Source organism: Babylonia areolata, chromosome 9 (genome assembly GCF_041734735.1).
Source record: "Babylonia areolata isolate BAREFJ2019XMU chromosome 9, ASM4173473v1, whole genome shotgun sequence".
Classification (NCBI taxonomy): domain Eukaryota; kingdom Metazoa; phylum Mollusca; class Gastropoda; order Neogastropoda; family Buccinidae; genus Babylonia; species Babylonia areolata.
The window spans coordinates 8125103-8143912 of NC_134884.1; the positions used below are offsets into that span (position 1 = coordinate 8125103).

The window sequence follows — 18810 nt, forward strand, 5'->3', positions numbered from 1 at the left end:
AACAAACAAACAAACAAACAAAAAAACAAACAAGAAATAATCAAAGCAGTGGATGGGATGAAAATGTAATATTTGCTGTCAAGATTAATGTCAGACTGTTTTTCCTGGAACAGAGTTCCAACAGACTTTTATATATCAAACTTTTATATATACATGTAGTCATTCTTTTCACAAGGTACATACGTGATGAAAGTTGTATGAAAAAAAAAGCCAAGAAAATGGAATGGAAAATACCTTATACAGTAAACATTAAGCTAAATTACAGCTCAGTACAATAACTGGGGCCAGCCAGTTTAGATGGATATCAAATTGAAACATGTCAGGTGTGTTAAAAAGAAGAGAAGTTATACGTCCCATAGCCATTACTGGCTGTTGGGGGAGTGAATTCACAGCCACTGTGTCCAGGGCTCAACATCCACACGTAGGAAGGCAGGGCCCATTGCTCTCCTTCCACTGTTTTAACCTTCCCCAACCAGAGTCAGGTACCCATGTATTGTAATTTTTGTATTGTATTTCTCTTTTTGTCACAACAGATTAACATTTCTCTGTGTGAAATTCCGGCTGCTCTCCCCAGGGAGAACGCGTCGCTACACTACAGCGCCGCCTTTTTTTTCTTCTTTTTAAAAAAAATCTTTTCCTGCATGCAGTTTTATTTGTTTTTCCTATCGAAGTGGATTTTTCTACAGAATTTTGCCAGGAACAACCCTTTTGTTATTGTGGGTTCTTTTACGTGCGTTAAGTGCATGCTGCACACGGGACCTCAGTTTATCGTCTCATCTGAATGACTAGCGTCCAGACCACCACTCAAGGTCTAGTGGAGGGGGAGAAAATATTGGCGGCTGAGCTGTGATTTGAACCAGCGTGCTCAAATTCTCTCACTTCCTGGGTGGACGCGTTACCTCTAGGCCATCACTCCGCTGGGTGGAGTGAGGAAAATCTGTGTAAGGTGTTGTTTCATGAATGAATTTAATTTGATGTATTTGATTACCTATCACTTGTCAGTCACCTTTTTCAGATAAAAACTTGAGTCTGTTCTCTCTCTCTCTCTCTCTCATGCACACACACTCACACACACACACACCACATGCACACACACTCACACAAACACACACAAACACACACATATAAAGTAAATAAATGATTTACTAAATGATCAGAGGAGGGTGAGTCAAGCACAATTACACTTGATGGTCCAATGTGATGAGCATTAGTAGCATGAAGAAAAAAGCAACTATTAGGCCACAGAGAACTCGATGGCAGTCTTAAGAGCAGTCAAGTGTCAACTTCTTGACAGCAACAATGCATACATAGCACACTTGTTAACCAAAGCAAGACTTTCCAAACAAACAACAAAGCAAATGCTGAACATAATGCACAAAAGCTTATGTAATAAATCTGAATATGTACCTTCATTCACCGTCTTTCTCTGACTGAATGCTTATCTGTCTAGATACACTACTATGCAACAGATTATAGAACTTATAAAAATCTTTTTTGAAAAATACACATCTTCACTGAAAACACACACACACACACACACACACACACATAAACAAGAAGACACAGTATCTGGCACTTGAGCAATCATACAGTTTCAATATTTTCTATTTCCTTCATTAAAACCACACCACTATCAGTCTTGAGAAATATTTGACACATTCAAGATGAATACAAAATGAACAATAACAATGATTTATGCCTCACAGATATTAAAACATCTCAACACATACATAGTCCTCTCACCATCACCTGGAATGTCTATTAGTCACCAAGACATTCTGTGTAAAACTTTGTATGATAGTCGTGTCCGACTTTGAAGCTCAGGACAGAGGAGGCAACTGCTGCCCCAACTATCTCGGTTATGGAGCATGTCTTGCCCAAGTTACATCCCCACTCTCTCAGCCAAGAGAGTTTTAGGACAGTCGGCATTGGGATGGTTCCCAAAGGCCAACTAACCCCCAAGGCTGCAGCACTAAGAGCCAGTGCAATCCTGCCTCCCAGTTTTTAGAGTCCAAATCCTTCACAAACGACAAAGCTGTAAATGACTTCCGTTTGCAACAGAGAAACCGTTAATCATACAGCTCTCACTTTACTGTTGGCCCAACTGTAAGATTATCTCAATCTGTGATATAAGCTGAGCGTTGGGCTCGTCGTACAGTAAATTATCTTGTATACACCCACCCCCCACTTTGCACAAATTTCACTCTGTAGTTGGATGTGGGCATTTACCGAGTACTTTACCCTTTGCTGGTGGCCACTTCTTTACTTAATGTCATCATACAGTGCTGGCATGGCTGGGAGTGAGAACAAAACGCCAGACACTGTGTCATGAGGAAACCTCATGCTTTCACTTGGTTTTTCAGTGACGCATTGACAGGCGTTCTGTTCTCTGGCTCTGGATTCGTTCTTAGATTCTGTTCTCTAACAAGCCGCCATGCAACAACAGCAACATTTTTGTTACAATTCACTGCACAGTGGCTGAACTGCTGAAAGTGCGTAGTGATTGTCATCCTTTTCATTTTTCTTGAGCGGGGAACGCTGAAACGCAAACAAGCCTCCCACCTTTCATTTGATACTCAATTACAGTCTCACACACACACACACACACACACACACACACACAGAGTAAAAATTATGATCACCAACTTCAGAAATGTGAAATAATTCTCCATACAATTCTAAATATATATATCTTGGTTGTTGTTTTTTTTTAAATCTAAGACAGATAACAAATGAAATTAACTTTCAATACATGTCAGGAAAATCTTACAGCAAAACATTCTGCCCATCAATGGTTTTCACACTGATGGTCAGGGATGCAGCCCCTTCAGATGACAGTCCAGATCCGATCGGCACTTCAACGTGACTGGTCCGCTGACTCATGGATTGTTGTGATCTTATCGGCACTTCTATGTTACTCGTCCACTGACTCAAGAACTGTTGTGATCCTATTGGCACTTCAATGTAATTGGTCCGCTGCCTCACGGACTGCTGTGATCCTATCGGCACTTCTATGTGATTCGTCCGCTGACTCAAGAACTGCTGTGATCCTACTGGCACTTCAAAATGACTGGTCTGTTGACTAACGGACTGTTGTGATCCTATCGGTACTTCACCTTGACTAGTCAGTTGACTGTGGGACAGCACAACCCCTGAACCTGTGGGGGCTTGATGTGTGCTGATTTCCTTAATGCCAGGACTTCCATGATTGTTTAGGGGTTGGGGAATGGTACGGGCTTGGTTCCCTTCGCCCATGGGTATTATCGAACAGGCAGAAGGGGACGCTTTCACAGAAAAAGTCTGCAGCGCGGGAGGAGCACACACGGACTGTGCAAGGTGAGCAGGAATCACAAAAGGTGAGGGCTGACTTTCCTCAACATTCCCCGTTTCAGGGAGACGTCCTTGTGCACTGGCATGGTTTTCCAGATGAGCTGAGTATCCCTGGCCAACACCGTGAATGTCTTTCGAAGCCCCTTGCTGTGACCGAAGCACAAGGGGGTTCAAGTCTGCAGCAGTTGCCACACCTGCACTCCGAATCCCAGGAAAGTTTGACTCGCCACCTTGGGTTACACCTATCGCTTCAACTGCCATGCCCTCTTTGCTCAGGTCCGCAGCAGGAAAGGAGGTCTGTGTCAAGCCATCCAGTGACAGTCTCTGAGAGCCCAGATCTACATGGGAATAATCGGCGCCAACGAACTCGATGTCTGGGTTAAGGTCTTCCCTGTCCAGACAGTCGGGTTCACACAGGTTGTCTCCCTCTTCCCAGTCGAGATCAGAGTCTGCCAAATCTTGCTCTGCTCGCCTGATCTGCTCCTCTGACAAACGCAGCTTTTTCCTTCGATCCGATCGCCGTCTGTCTCCGTCGTTCAGTACGCGTGCACCCGGTCTGCACACCCATGGAAAGTGGAGAGTACGGTCTTTGGATTTCCTTTTACGCCCCCTGGTACCGAGGGGCACAGCTTGAACATAAGTCACAGGATGCACAGAGGAAATTGATGACTGGCAGGACTGAACAGTGCCACAGTGGGACATGTCCAGATGACTTGTCAAAACCTGAAGCAAAGCGGCCCGGGCATCGTCCGTCTTTTCCGAATTAGCTGCAGAGTTTGATGACCGCATACTCTGGGTCTGTGACTGTTCAGCAGTCAATGGATCTGGAACATGCGTATCTGGAGGCAAGATCTCTGCAGTCACAGGTCCACTCAACACACGTAACTCATCAAGGCCAGGTTTTACATCAGGAGGTATGTACGTTCTCAACTCGGATAGGGTGGGTTTGATGTCTGCGATATCTGCATCCGTAAACTGTGCTTCATGGAACTGAGTCAGACATGCTTCAGTGGACAGGGGCAGTTCAGAGGCATCCTGAAAACTGGCTGACTGGACCAACTGAGGGGGCAACGCACTACTGACTGACTGCATACCACTCTCACCATACACAACAGAGGGCTGACTGTTGACAGACTGCACAGCGCCTGGCAATACCAGTGAGATTTCCCCATCCAAACTGGTGCCATCTGCAGTCACCTGAACACCTGTCCACTCTGGTTCTGTGGACACAGGAGCTGACTCAAAGCACAAGTTGACTTGAGACCTGTCCAGAATGATTTTCGGCCCTGGTGGTCGGCCACGTTTTTTGGCTGGGGGGTCGGGGAACTCCCCTGTGTCTGTTTCCACGTACATGTACTTCTTTCTCTTTCTGGTCATATCTTTTTCGGGGTTAGGTTGTGGTGGGTTTTTAGGCTTTCTTCCTCGCTTCTTAGGTACTTTCATATTGCTTTGTGAAGGCTGTCCTTCCGTTGTTCTGTTTGGCTTGATGATTTTGAAGGCGCTGTTAGCTGACTTGGTGACACTGGCACTGTCTGCAGCAGCCTTAGTTGTGTTCTGCTGTGTGGATGCTTTAGAGTTTGAGTTCAAACATCTGGCCTTGGCTTGCTGGATCTTGGCCCTTAGCTGAGAATTTGATCTTCGGCCATCTTTCACTGCATTTCCGAGGATTGCCTTTTGTAGCATACTTTTCTTTTGTTTTGTGTACGGTCTTTTCTTGGTTTCTGCTGGTTTAACTAGCTTAGGTCTACCTCGCTTTTTGACTGGGGGTACAGGACCACTGCTGTCTGAGGGACCCACATGGCTGCCAACAGCAGATGATGACTTCATGCCCTGATCACACATGGTCATGCCAGCAGGAACTGATGCTGACTCTTTCAAACCAACAGATGCTATTCCATCCTCTGCACTTATCAAAGATGGCTCAATGGCCACACCAGATTCAGAACAGCCTCTTTCTCCACTGTCTTGTTTCTTAGAAGCAGTTGTGATGCTTAATTCTGTTGTAGAAACTTCTTTATTGTGAGCTGACAAGCCTTCTGCCATGCCATAAGCAGAGGTATTTGCATCTAATAATGTCCTGCTTCTGTCACTAAATTCAGGCTCCCTAACTCTAGGAAGTGAAGAAGCCACTTGTCCATCATATCTAGGGTTTGGATCAACCAGTCCACCTTCAACGACACATGATTCTGGGGCTGAAAGATGTTTGGGCTTTGGCGACTTCTTCACGCATTTGGCTCTCTGCTTCTTGGGGGCAGACGTGTACGCCCTCTTGGCTGTGGCTGCTGTTGCTACATCATAAAACAATGTTTCACCCAGTTCTTCTGATTCCACCTTTATTGACATGGTATTTCTTGAAGAGCTGCACAACTCCACCACGGACTTTTGTGCCCTGCCTTTGTTCTGTTCGTCAGTGCAGCTGACACCATCAGCTGTGTTTTGTTTCCTTGCCTTTTGCTTCTTGCTGCGCATTAGCTGTTTTCCACTCTTTTTGGGTGACGAGGTCTTGGAAGAAAGCTGCTTGGCTTTACCCCTGGGTCGCTTTATTTTGGAAGTTGACTTGTTCTGTTTGCGTCCCGGTGCAGAAGTAGCAGCTTTCCCAGCTGTTTTTTTCTGCTTGGAATGAAGAGACTTGGGTGCAGATTTTGCTGGTGGTTTGCCGGGTCTGACAGTTGTGGCTGTGGCCAGCAATAAGCCACTGATACCAGCAATGCCAGACTCGGGTACAACAGAAGCTGGGTCCATCAGTGGTCTCTTCAAAGTCTTCGCTGTTTTGACTTTGGGATTTTTGGCAGGAGATGGTGTCCCTTTAGAGCGTTTTTGTTGAGATGCATTTGTTTTTTGCTTTGCAGTTTTGGGTGATTTCCCTGTTTTGGACACTGCCTGTTTGATTTTCTTGTTTGGTGACTTTGAGTTTTTGGTGCAAGGTTTAAAAACCTTCCGTTTTGTCTTCAGAGAAGTCTGCACTGACAAGAGTGGGTGAACATTTAAGAGCACTTTGCTTACACCCAAGCTGTGCAAGTAATCACTTGAACATGGCTTAATCTGCACATCTGAAACCAGCACATGAAGGCACTTCACACACTGGACAGTGCTCTGAACATCAAACACTACATCAGCTGACTTTTCTACCATGACACTATGAATTCTCTCTTCCTCACCGTTTGCTGTTTGTCCGCTTTCCCTCAGTGGACAATTTTGATGGGAATATGTTTCTAGATTGTCTACGGCTGAGCTTTGAGGAGTGGGGATGGCTTCAACATCTGTTTTCTCAAAATTCTGTGAAACATGACCAGTGTGGTTGAAGTCTGGTTCAACTATTTCTTTGTTTCCTGTACATTCCTTGTGGTTAGAGAGATCTGTGTCTGCAGACTGTCTGGTGTCGGTCAAGAGATCAGGTGTTCGCTGACAGTCTGCTGGATGACAGTAGGGGTGAGGATGTGCATTCAACTCAGACTGAAGCGGCATTTCAGAGCAAGTCTCTGTGATGGCGATTGTCTCCACAAGTTCTGACTGCAGCCTTTCTACACCGAAGTCATCCTGTCTGATGGTCAACTCTAGATGCGCAGTACTGCAGTTTTCCTTCAGAGTGTTTTCCTTGTCAGTTTCTGACTTTTCCTGTGTGATGTTCTCTACAGGTTTCAGTTCCTCGCTGCTTTCATTCTGACCTGTCACCTTCACGGAGGACATCTGCATTTCAGCATTTTTACCTGAAATGGCCTCTTTCTGACACACTGGTTCGGATGGACATTTTTCCTCCTTGGCAACATTCTCCTCTTGGCACCATGGTTCCCTGTCAGTGTTTCCCATCCCACTGAAGCTGGTTGTGCTGGACTCGCAGCCATTATTGTTTTGCTGTAGATTAGTGCTGGAAGGTAAGCAGTCTTCTTGTTGACTCTGCGACAGGTTCAGATTCAGTGTGATACTGTCTTCGTGCTGGCAGGGTGCAGACAAGTCTATGTCCTCCGATACTGATACTGCTGAGTGCAAATCTTTGCCGCCACCTTCCCTGGTGTGTGATAGCTTTCCCTTTCTTTCTGGACCAGCACAGATGGCAGCTGTTCCCGCTTTCTCCTCAGAGTGGATACCCCTGGCACAAGCTTCTACTGACCGGTGGTCCTCACTCAGTGATTTCTGCAGGCTGGTCTGGCTGTCATCCCCTTCAACTGCCGCAGTCCTGTTCTCTGAAGACTGTGGAGCAGACACACCACCGTTTTCTCCACTTCCCCTCAAAGGTTCACAGTGTCTCTCTTGATGATAATCACTGTTTTCTTCCAAAGCGGTGACATGCTCTGCACTTAGAATTTGCATCCCTGACTCCATCTTTTTGTTTGTTTTGTCATCACTACCCCCTTTCCTTGTCTGATCAAAGTCATATGTGAACTGCAATGTCCGTGTGTTGTTTGCCTCTGCATCGTTCATGGCTCTTTCAGAAGACACATCATTTTCTGTCAAGTTACTGCTGCTGATTTCACGACTGTTGTCAGAGTTTTGAAGAGCAGGCACTCGATGACTAGTATCTTGTCCCATACACACAGCTTCCATAACAGTCGACAAACACTCTTGCCTGATACTGGAATCAGGATCGTTTTGTTCAGAATCACAGTGAACTGTGTCATGGGCCTGTGCTTTAGCAGAGGAACTATCAATACTTACTTCACCTTCCACGTTTCCCAGGCAGTCTGTGCGACAGGGCACAGATATTTCAGGTTCCACACGTTGTGCCAAGTCACCATCACACACTTTTTCAGGTAAAACTCCAGCAGCATGAGATGATGGTGAAGAATCATCCTCAGACTTATCTCGGGGCACTCTCACCTGCAGCTGCAGACACCTGCCAAAAAACTCCTCCCTCTGGTCTCCAGCGCCCAGCCTGTGGTCAGTGGTGGCAACGTGTGTCTTGTGCTGGGAGAGTGCACTGCCGAAATGCCCCTTGGTGACGGAGGACTGCAGGGCCCTCAACCAGCACTGAGTGTTGAGGGCTGCCTCTTCAGGCCTGTAGTGCGACACAGGCAGAGGACTGGCCAAGGCCAACGCCCAGCTTTTCTCATCCCCTGCTGTTTCCTTCTTTATTCTCCTTCTCAAAGGGGGCTTCATGCATGTTTTGGGATTTCTCCTGCCTGGCTTGGAGGACAAAGCAGCTTTCTTTTTGGACAACTTCTTGGAAGGTTGTGCAGGTTTCTTCTTCACTGTCTGTTTATTCCGCTTCCGGTTTGCAGTTTTCCCTCCAAGGTAACATGAGGTGCTTGGTTGAAGAAGGCTGAGGTCTGCTTTAGTGTTTCCGGTGATGGAAGCTTTTTTACTGACAGAGGCTGGTTTCTGTTTGACGTCACAGAAGTTGTCAGGCAGATTCTTGAAATGGACCGCAGGCTTTCTGGCTCTGGAGCTGGACCTTTGGGAGTCACTAAGGCCCTGACTTCCTGTGCGCCCGAGTTGCAACACCAACTGTCGGCCAAGTAAATAGGCCTCTTCCTCATCCGAGTCGTCTTCCTCAGCTGTCCAGGAGACTTTGCGTGACTGCCACCTCCCCTTGGCAGCAGCTTTTTGTTTAGCACCACTCTTTCTGCCTCTCTTGGCCGGGGTCTTTGTCACAGACCTTTTCTTCCGACGGCGGTAGTGAGTCAGCAGCCCCAGCTCCTTCTTCCTCAGGTATTCTCTGTGTCGCTCTGCGTCTGCTTCCGTCATCTGCGACATGTCCATGAACCAGCGCTTGGGTTTCTTCCCTTTCTTCTGGCAGTTCAGTTCCAGGCCGGAGTTCTTCCGCGCCAGGCAGAAAGGGACCCCTCCGTACCTGCCCAGCTGAACGACGGGAGGCAGCGACAGGGTGCCTGGTGATGCGGAACTTTCTTTTGGGGAGCTGTTGGAGACATTGGAGATGCCGCTGTCACTGGGACTGTTGTCCAGCCCTGGTTCCTCTTTCACCCTGGGCCTGGACTCTGCAGATTTCTGGTTTTCAGAGGCCAGGTACTTGGCGAATGTGGTGGGATCAAAGGAACCGCTCGCTTCAGGCTCAAAGTTGTGGTCCAGGTAATCAGGTTCGTACACCACAGTTTCTTCTCGGCCTCGCATTTCGTCTTTGTGGCAGCGTTGGATGTGAAGCTGAAACACACACACACACACACATGCACGCATACACACACACACACAAACAACCAAAATGTACTTGTGAGTCCAAAAAGCTGGCATGTTAGATCCTATCCAGTTTATAAGAAGAATGTTATATTTCAAGGTTTAGTCTTGTGAAAGTTTATGACAGGAATTTAGTGTGTGTGTGTGTGTGTGTGTGTGTGTGTGTGTGTGTGTGTGTGTGTGTATGTATGTGTGTATGTGTGTGTGTGTGTGTGTGTGTGTGCACGTGTGTGCATGTGTGTGTGCATGTGTGTGCACGTGTGTGTGTGCAACAGTGTGGGAACTATTCTATACAGGGTAAATAACCATCTACCAGTCCAGACACAGTTAAAACTTCTTTTTTCTCTGTTTTGAAATTCTTGTACGTGCTTATGACTGAGTCATGCAAAAAGTCATTTTTGTTTTCATGTTTGCAACATATCAATCTTGTACAATTGAAACAGTGTACTGAAATGACAAAGTACAAACTAAATACAGACACAAGTATAGCTCAGTTAACTCTTTAGGCTTCTCATACCCAGTGCAGCGGTGGTATCCCCTTATATGATCTAAAAAGGTTGTTTGGTTTTTTTAGTTTTTTCCCCACAACCAAGATCTGCATATCATTTATCCAAACGTTTTTGTGTACAGTGTCTTTTCAATGACCCCCGCCCCCCCTCCCATTCTCCCCATTCTTATTCTTCCCTTGCCTACATTCCTACTAATGATGTCAGAAGCCCAGTTAGCATGTCGTCCCAAGAATAATGGCTGATCTTTTTGTCATGAAATGGGTTTCAGGTAGGGGTGTGTGTGTATTTTTGTCAGGGGGATAGACAAGTAGGGACCTTAGTGCGGTGAACAGTTTATCATAAAATATTGCCTTAACTCACTCGGGACGACAAGTTTTCTCCCTTGCTTTTCCCCACAGACGGCCCATTTGTAAGGGTTTGGAAAAAAATTACAAAAAATACAAAATACTGTGTAAGAAATTGAAACTTTCAGAACTGGTTTATTACGTGTTGAGCTATTACATAAAAAAAAAAAAATCAAATTACTCATCTTATTTTTAGTTTTGCCACATGTAGAAAATACTGCCAATTTTTCACCCCGAATCACCATACCCATGCTTGCTTTCTGCATTAAATTCGCTTTCTTCTTCATCATCATCCATCTCTTCAATGTCGGACCCTTCAGTTTGTAGCATTTCAAGTACTTTGGCAACACTAAAACATTGTCGTCACTGCCTTGTTTGCTTCACAACATTCTGAGAAGAGGCCGCTTTGCTAACAGGCTGGCACGCGAGCAGACGACCGGTCAGTGACTTTGTCAGCGTGTGTGCGAGATGGGCCGCACATCCCAGGCTGACCAATCATATTGTTCGATTGTGGAGTGACCCAGAATAGCGCACTCTGCTTGGCTAATCACAAAATCACGTGTACAGCGCATGATGGAATTTTACTTTCGGGGAATGCTATTCCATTCCTTCGTCCGAATCCGAATACGTTTTGTGTAGGAATGCGTAAGCATTCCTTCGTCTGGAGAGAGTTAAACCCTCTTGAAAGAAGATTGACAACAAAAGAACCTTTCTTCTTTGTAATTTGTAAAACAGCACCCAAAAGTAAGAAAGTTTCTGTCCTTCCATTAGTATTTCTCTGTCCAGTGTTGCTCTGTCCATTCATGTGGAAGCAAGGTCGGACTGTGTTGTCCTGTGCAGGTGATGCATGTGTTGCCTTTTTGCTAGCAAATGCGTCAACAATTTCTCACTTAGAGATAATAAAGTATCCTTGTATTTATGTTCCTAAGTAAACTAACTAGCGATTCGTGTATCTTGTACTCATGTCCTTATTCCACAATAGCGCCCGCTAGCGCCTGCTAAAATTTGCTGTCTCAAACGCAGGAGCGCCCAGCTAAACACATGCTCACAATGGGTGCAGCTATTGCTGTTTACATAAACGAGATTCTTGCCAGAGTCACTGCCTCATTTTTACTACTTCCTTCTTAACATTCTGAACTTTTGGGGGTCTGATTTGGTTAAGTTTTGCCAAAGTTTTCAATTCTCAAAGTTGCAAGATGTGTTTGATGACTGCTAAGAGCTTTGACATAATCTGAACGACAATTCTGAAGATGATTTTCAACCATTTGAATGATTTATGTGTGAGATTCTTGTAAAAGTCGATTGTACTGAGTGACCTAGATATCGACTGGGTGACCTTGGAGGTAAAAGGGTAGCGACCTGGGGATAAGAGGATTAAAATAACTATCCAGTAGCTTTCTAAACTCTCAAAGCTCTTACCTGCAGGTGAAAAGATTTCCCGAAAGGTTTGCGACACAGGCCGCACACATAGGTGAAGTTGAACAGATGCTCACTGCCCACGTGAGCCATGAGGTGCTCCATCTCTCGGCTGCCATGCACGCAGATGGGGCACTGGTAAGGGCGGCCTCCCTCATGAACGCGCTTGTGCATGTCCAGGTTGAACTGGGTCCCGAACGTCTTGTAGCACACGTCGCAGCGAAACGGCTTGACAGTCTGCACATCATTCAAGAGCCAATTGATTTGATTTGATTTGATTTGATTCAGTATGGATACTTATATAGTGCCTATCCTCGGTTGGAGACCAAGGTTTGAGTGCCTTACAAACTTGGGATCATTTGCACAACAGGCTGCCTACCTACTTCAGGGATTCGAACCAGTGTGCTCAGATTCTCTTGCTTCCTAGGCGGACGCGTTACCTCTAGGCCAACTCTCCACATCCAGCAGGTGTGTGGTGTAGCATATATGGAATTGTCTGAACGCAGTAACGCCTTCTTGAGAAACATCTGCACTTGAAATTATAATAAACAATGAGGCCAGGATAACAAATGATAAAGTAACACCTTCTTGAGAAACATCTGCACTTGAAATTATAATAAACAATGAGGCCAGAATAACAAATGATAAACAAACAGTAAGGAGTAGTAACTCTCTCCATTCACAAGGTTACATCTGCCCAGCAGGTGTGTGGTGTAGCATATATGGAATTGTCTGAACGCAGCAGCGCCTCCTTGAGAAACTGAAACTGAAACCAAACATCTGCACTAACCAGGTGGGTGAGCAGATGACCCTTCAGCGCCCGGAGCGTCTTGAACTTCTTCAGGCACTCCCCGCACTCAAAGTTGCGCACATCGGAGTGGGTGGGCGCGTGCTTTTTGAGCTGAGTGCTGCTGAAGAACTTCTTCCCACACAGGCTGCACTCGTAGTCCTTCACCCCCGAGTGACGCTTGTAATGCTTGTTGCAGTCCGACTTGGTCTTGAAGGCCTTTCGGCAGCCGGGCCAGTGACAGGCGTAGGGGTGGTCATCAGAGTGCTTGGCCTTGTGGCTCTTCAGCTCCCACATGGTCTTGCAGCAGAAGGAGCACTGGTCGCAGAAGAAAGGCTTGTTGTCGTTGTGCTTGCGATTCAGGTGCATCTTCAAGGCAGACTCTCGTTTGAAAGCAAATCCACACTGGGGAAAAAAAATATTTAAAAAAGTCAGTGATTTGTGGCTACATTTTCATAAGCAGCATCTGGTTTGAAGGCAAATCCATAATGGAATAAAAACAATCAGTGATTTTTTTTGTTCATTTTCAAGAACAGACTCTGGTTTGAAAGCAAATCCACACTGGAAAAAATTCAACGAATCATTGCATTTCAAGTGCATTTTCAAGGCAGAGTCTCCTTTAAAGGCAAATCCACACTTGTATAAAAAAAAAAAAATTAAAAAAAAATCCACACAGGAAAACAAACAAACAAGCAAATAATTGCGATTAAGGTGCACTTTCATAGGCAGAAGGAGCACTGATCACAGAAGAAGAGAATCATTGTGTTTAGAGTGCATTTTCAAAGCAGACTCTCACTAACTGGCAGAAAAAAAATCCCTGTTTCAGATGCATTTTCAAAGTAGTCTCTCGCTTAAAGGTGAGCCCACAGTGGAAAAAAAAAATTACAAGAATAAGCAGCTTACCACAATCTTTTCTTCATTACTAAGACAAGCTGTTGGTCAATTTGATAATAAAACTGAAAAGATTTTTTTTTCCTCCTTTGTGCAATGTTGTGATCTTGATCTTTGATCTTAAATTCCAATTCGGGGAATTTGATGAGAACTGGATGTGGGACATGAGCTCTATCACGCTTCTTTTGTACACTGCCAAGTTGTAACATTGATGACAGGTGCAATAGCCGAGTGGTTAAAGCGTTGGACTTTCAATCTGAGGGTCCCGGGTTTGAATCTCAGTAACGGCACCTGGTGGGTAAAGGGTGGAGATTTTTCCGATCTCCCAGGACAACATATGTGCAGACCTGCCTGAACTCCCTTCATGTGTATATGCAAGCAGAAGATCAAATACGCACGTTAAAGATCCTGTAATCCATGTCAGCGATCGGTGGGTTATGGAAACAACATACTCAGCATGCACACCCTCGAAAATGGGAGTATGGCTGCCTACATGGTGGGGGTGAAAACAGTCAAACACATAAAAGCCCACTCATGTACATACGAGTGAATGTGGGAGTTGCAGCCCACAAACAAAGAAGAAGAAGAAGAGTTTGGTGAATTTGATGAAAACTGGATGTGAGACATGAGCTCTATCATTGATCTTTGGCCTCTCGTCTCATCCTGCTCTCAACATCAATCTAAAATGGGATGACAGGAAAGGCTGCATTCATAACTACCATCTGTCTAAGTCTGGTTCCTGTATCACGATTCATGTCAGTTTCCAAGAAAATGCCAACCATGGACTCTCTCACATACACACACACACACACGTGACATATACATGGACACAAAACCCAGAATTGGTGATTATACAGATGTAGTACATTCACATAATTATGTGTGTGATGAGTGAAAATAAACAATAACAAACAAAAAATATATACATGTGTGTTTCTATGTGTGTGTGTGTGTGTGTGTGTGTGTGTGTGTTTATACATGTGTGCACACACACAAAAATAAATACAATGTACCAAACGACAGGTGAAGTTTCTGGGCATGTCGGGCCAATGTCGCTCCATATGCCTCCTCAGATTGGCGGCTGTTCTGGTCCGATGGCCACACTCCTTGCACTGGTACCTGCAGAAACCACACAAACCTTTGTCCTCACCCCACTTGATTCGATTACTCCACACTTTCTCATGCCCTTGACTTTTTTTCTTTCTTTTTTTTTTTTTTTTTGCTGCTGAGATGTGGCAAAGAAGGTGAACACAACAAAAAAAAAAACCAAACAAAATATCCCCCACAACCCCCCAAAAAAACCCTGCCATTGTATCTTACAAGTTTCAGTTTTTCAAGGAGGCATCACTGCATTCTGACAAATCCATATAATATATGCTACAACACATCTGCTAGACAGATGCCTGACAGCAGTATAACCAACGGGGAAGATGACAGGAAATTTCCTTCCTAAAATTATGTTTAACTCTCTCCGGACGAAGGAATGCTCACGCATTCCTACACAAAACGTATTCAGATTCGGACGAAGGAATGGAATAGCATTCTTCGAAAGTAAAATTCCATCACGCGGTGTACACGTGATTTTGTGATTAGACAAGCAGAGTGCGCTATTCTGGGTCACTCCACAATCGAACAGTATGATTGGTCAGCCTGGCATGTGTGGCCTGTCTCACACACACGCTGACAAAGTCACTGACCCGTCATCTGCTCGCGTGCCAGCCTGTTAGCAAAGCGGGCTCTTCTCAGAATGTTGTGAAGCGAACAAGGCAGTGACGGCAACGTTTTAGGGTTGCTGAAGTACTTGAAATGCTACAAACTGAAGGGTCGGACATTGAACAGGTGGATGATGACGAAGAAGAAAGCGAATTTAATGCAGAAAGCAAGCATGGGTATGGTGATGCAGGGTGAAAAATTGGCAGTATTTTCTACATATGGCAAAACTGTAAAAATAAGATGAGAAATTTGATTATTTTATATGTACTAGCTCAACACGTAATAAACCAGTTCTGAAAGTTTCATTTTCTTACACAGTATTTTGTATTTTTTGTAATTTTTTTCCAAACCCTTACAAATGGGCCGTCTGTGGGGAAAAGCAAGGGAGAAAACTTGATGTCCCGAGTGAGTTAAGTAACATACTTACCGTGACCCACTTGTGCAGACTCCAGCATGGGTCTGACTTTCCTGTCCTGTGCAAACTACTATCCACCTATGCAGAGAAAATGAAAGTAGCTATGGCCAATAACCTCCCGGAAGTAGGTAACCTCCCCTTTGCCCTTTGCCCCCTTGACTAGCACCCTCTTTTTCCGGAAGCCATCTCGAATTTTTAAGATGCTAATCTGCCAGAGCAGTGTACATGAAGGATGAATTCCCACTCTCACCCTTTCTCCCAAATTTGTCTGGAAAATCAAACTAAGCATCTGGTCATTCAGATGAGACGATAAACTGAGGTCCCATGTGCACCATGCACTTGAAAAAGAACCCATGGCAACAAAAGCACTGTCCTCTGGCAAAACTGTACAGAAGAAATCCACTCTGATAGATACGTAAGCACGCACTAAGGTCTGACTAGTGCGTTAGTGTCTTACCTCCTGCTATTTGTATGCACTTCCTCATGTCGAGCCAAGTCCCCCTTCAGACGACAGCGATGGTTGCACTCACTGCACTGATACAGCTTCTCATTGGTGTGCTTGCACTCATGCTCCAGAAGGGTCTGCTTCACTGCAGTGAAAAAATCGCAGAAGCGGCATTTGCGAATGGAACCGTTGTTGATGTGGCGCTCAACATGTGCGATGAGACGGCTCTTGGTTGGGTACTTTTGTGGGCAGAATTTGCACCTGAAAAGAAGTTAAAGGAAAGTTACTGGTTACTGCATCAACTTAACAGACAAAGAGTGGCAAAATTACAATCCGTCTATGCTGTGAGTGGATAAAAGCAGACATGCAAACACAAACAAGTAAGCAACAACAACAAAAAAAGTAAAAAAGCATTTCAGGAGACACAAAAACATGTACATACACTCATACACACAAGTACTCTCACATATATATCAGTGCGCATGCGCGCACACACACACACACACACACTCTCACACACACACATAGCTTATTGACAGATAGAATGATACAAGTGGATAGATAAAAAACAACATTTGTAAACTCAATGGAACCTGATACTAGTGGCAGTGAAGAGACAGACAAATAGGTTGAAAAAATGAATTTTCAGACACAGGTATTCTTCTTATAAAACATTCCTCTAGTTATTCATTCAGAAAATACTATGCATCCATTCCTTGCTCATAAGAAAATCAAAGAAGAAACCCACAAAGAGAGAATAATATCAAAAGTTAAACAATGTTCATTGACAACAGATGGTAATGTGTTTATAAAGCTCACAAATGATGGTACAAATATTTCCACTGAAACCTAAGTGGTAAGCCAAGACAGCACTCACTTATACATCCCATTGATTGGCCCCCCAATCAAATCTTCTGGCAGTTCAGTCTCCGTGACGATCACCCCCAGCTGACTGGGGTCGAAGTTGACAAACCCATCCCCATAATCATCCAGCGGTTCTTCTTTGATAACAAACTCTTCAACACCAGATTCTTCATCCTCGTCCTCTTCCCTGATTTCTGTGTCTGAAAGTTCTATGATGGTGATCTCTTCTACCTCCTCGTCGTCTGTCTCAATCATCTCCATGTCAGATTCATCAGCCAGCTGGTTCTTTTTGCGGTTTTCTGCCGATGCCTGAGCTTCCTCCAGCTTATCTGTACCATCCTCCATCTTGGCTGTGTTTGGCGTCCAGCTGTTCTTTATCTGGAAATATTAATTAATGAGCCAGTGCAGTACAGTACAATGACAGTGGTGTAAGCACACAAACATGAAAAAAATAATCCTTTGTGCTTTATGTTGATCCCTTCCGAGCCACACCTTTCCCTGTGTGTGTGTGTGTGTGTGTGTGTGTGTGTGTGTGTGTGTGTGTGTGTGTGTGTGTGGCACAGAGAGAGAGAGAGAGAGAGAGAGAGAGAGAGAGAGAGAGTACCTAAAGGCAGCTTTCAGTTGGCTCTACCCAGATGTGTGTGTGTGTGTGTGTGTGTGTGTGTGTGTGTAAGTTCCTAAAGGCAGCTCTCAGTTGGCTCTACCCAGATGAGTTAAAATGCTAAAACAGTAAAAGCTTGGTCACTGACAAAGAACAGGTGCAATGTAAGTATCAATACCAAACATTCAAACTATTTGCAAGGCATTTTTATTCACCAAACGTGAATGATTTTGCTAAAAATAGAAAACACCATGCAAACAATTTAAAGAAAGACTTTTTTTCTTAAAGAAAACTAAACATATTTCAGCTACAATAATTTCACATACTTAAAGAAGCTAACATTTGACCTGTGAAACTGAAAATTCATGCTAAATACTTTCAACCCTTGATTTTTATCTGAACATGTGTTGAGGAATGTCCTGAAGAGTTAAGTAAGAATTGTAATTTGTACTACTTTTGGCCGGTCATGTTTGCCTTCTCCATCCCCTCTGCAGTTTGTAGTTTGTCCCTTCCTTCCACCCTCCCACTACTTTCTTTTCCCCCCTTGGTTTCATCTCTGTAGACCTGTACCTCAACAGATCTCCATTTTGTGTACACATTTTGTGAGGATACTAGAGCCACAACCAGTTGATGCCAATGATATGAACACAATTGATTTATCATTTTGCAAAAAGTGCATTTAAATTAAATTATGCCTTTACCATCTTTCTTTCACTGAACAAAGAGCAGACTCTTGGTAAACTTTTTGTGACGTTCCTTTATTTCCCCCTATGATGGTTCTGATTGCCTCCCACCACCCTATGCCTGTCCCTCGCACCCCCACCCCACCCCTCCCTCATCCCCATCACAACTTGCCACCCTTCTCTTTCCCTCCCCTACATCTGGCTGACGTCGATCCGCAAGCCCTCTCGCTGCACAGAAAACAACTAACAGAAACAACACAAACATTGGAGCAAAATGAATAAACTTAAAACGATGTGCTCAGTTCTCTGCTCTTGCTAAATCACCCCCATTTTCTCAACGTGTTCAAAAACAAAACGACTACAAAACATTCTGCAGACATTCTACAGACTGTGGTCGCTCTGTGTCTCCATGACGCATTCAATGCATACCTCATAACAAAATCGCAAGGTCACAGTTATGCGATCACCGGCTGCAGGTTGAAAAATCAATTTCCAAAAGGTTATCAAGATGCAAAGGTGTCTGCTTCGCCAGCATTAGTGCGCAGAGTGGCTTCCCATGGTGAAAGCTAAAGTCGCAAACTATTTGCAGTCCATAATACCAATCTAAATCTGGTTTAAACACTTGATGTTCTAAATCATAGTGGCCACAGACCGCCTCCTATGGCTAGGTCTCTAAATTACGTTAC

At 44.6% G+C, this 18810-nt stretch overlaps 1 protein-coding gene across 1 annotated transcript; it reads right to left on the reverse strand.

Moving 5' to 3' along the window:
* Positions 1-18674, reverse strand: LOC143286040 (uncharacterized). Its single transcript, XM_076593564.1, has 7 exons — positions 18554-18674; positions 16854-17218; positions 15989-16237; positions 14417-14522; positions 12516-12917; positions 11729-11962; positions 1-9426 (listed from the first exon to the last, which is right to left on the reverse strand). The coding sequence occupies exons 2-7, from the start codon at positions 17183-17185 to the stop codon at positions 2767-2769; spliced, it is 7983 nt and encodes a 2660-aa protein (XP_076449679.1). The 5' UTR covers positions 17186-17218; positions 18554-18674; the 3' UTR covers positions 1-2766.
* Between the last annotated feature and the right edge of the window lie 136 nt (positions 18675-18810).

Bases quoted from the DNA above. Each gene is read 5' to 3' on its own strand.
- LOC143286040 (XM_076593564.1), bottom strand. From the start codon at position 17,185: ATGGAGGATGGTACAGATAAGCTGGAGGAAGCTCAGGCATCGGCAGAA. The intron at 12,918-14,416 runs GTACATTGTATT...TTTTTTCCCCAG, and splicing joins GAAACTTCACCTGTCGTTTG to TGTGGATTTGCTTTCAAACG. The intron at 11,963-12,515 runs GTTAGTGCAGAT...AATGATGTGCAG, and splicing joins GTCATCTGCTCACCCACCTG to ACTGTCAAGCCGTTTCGCTG.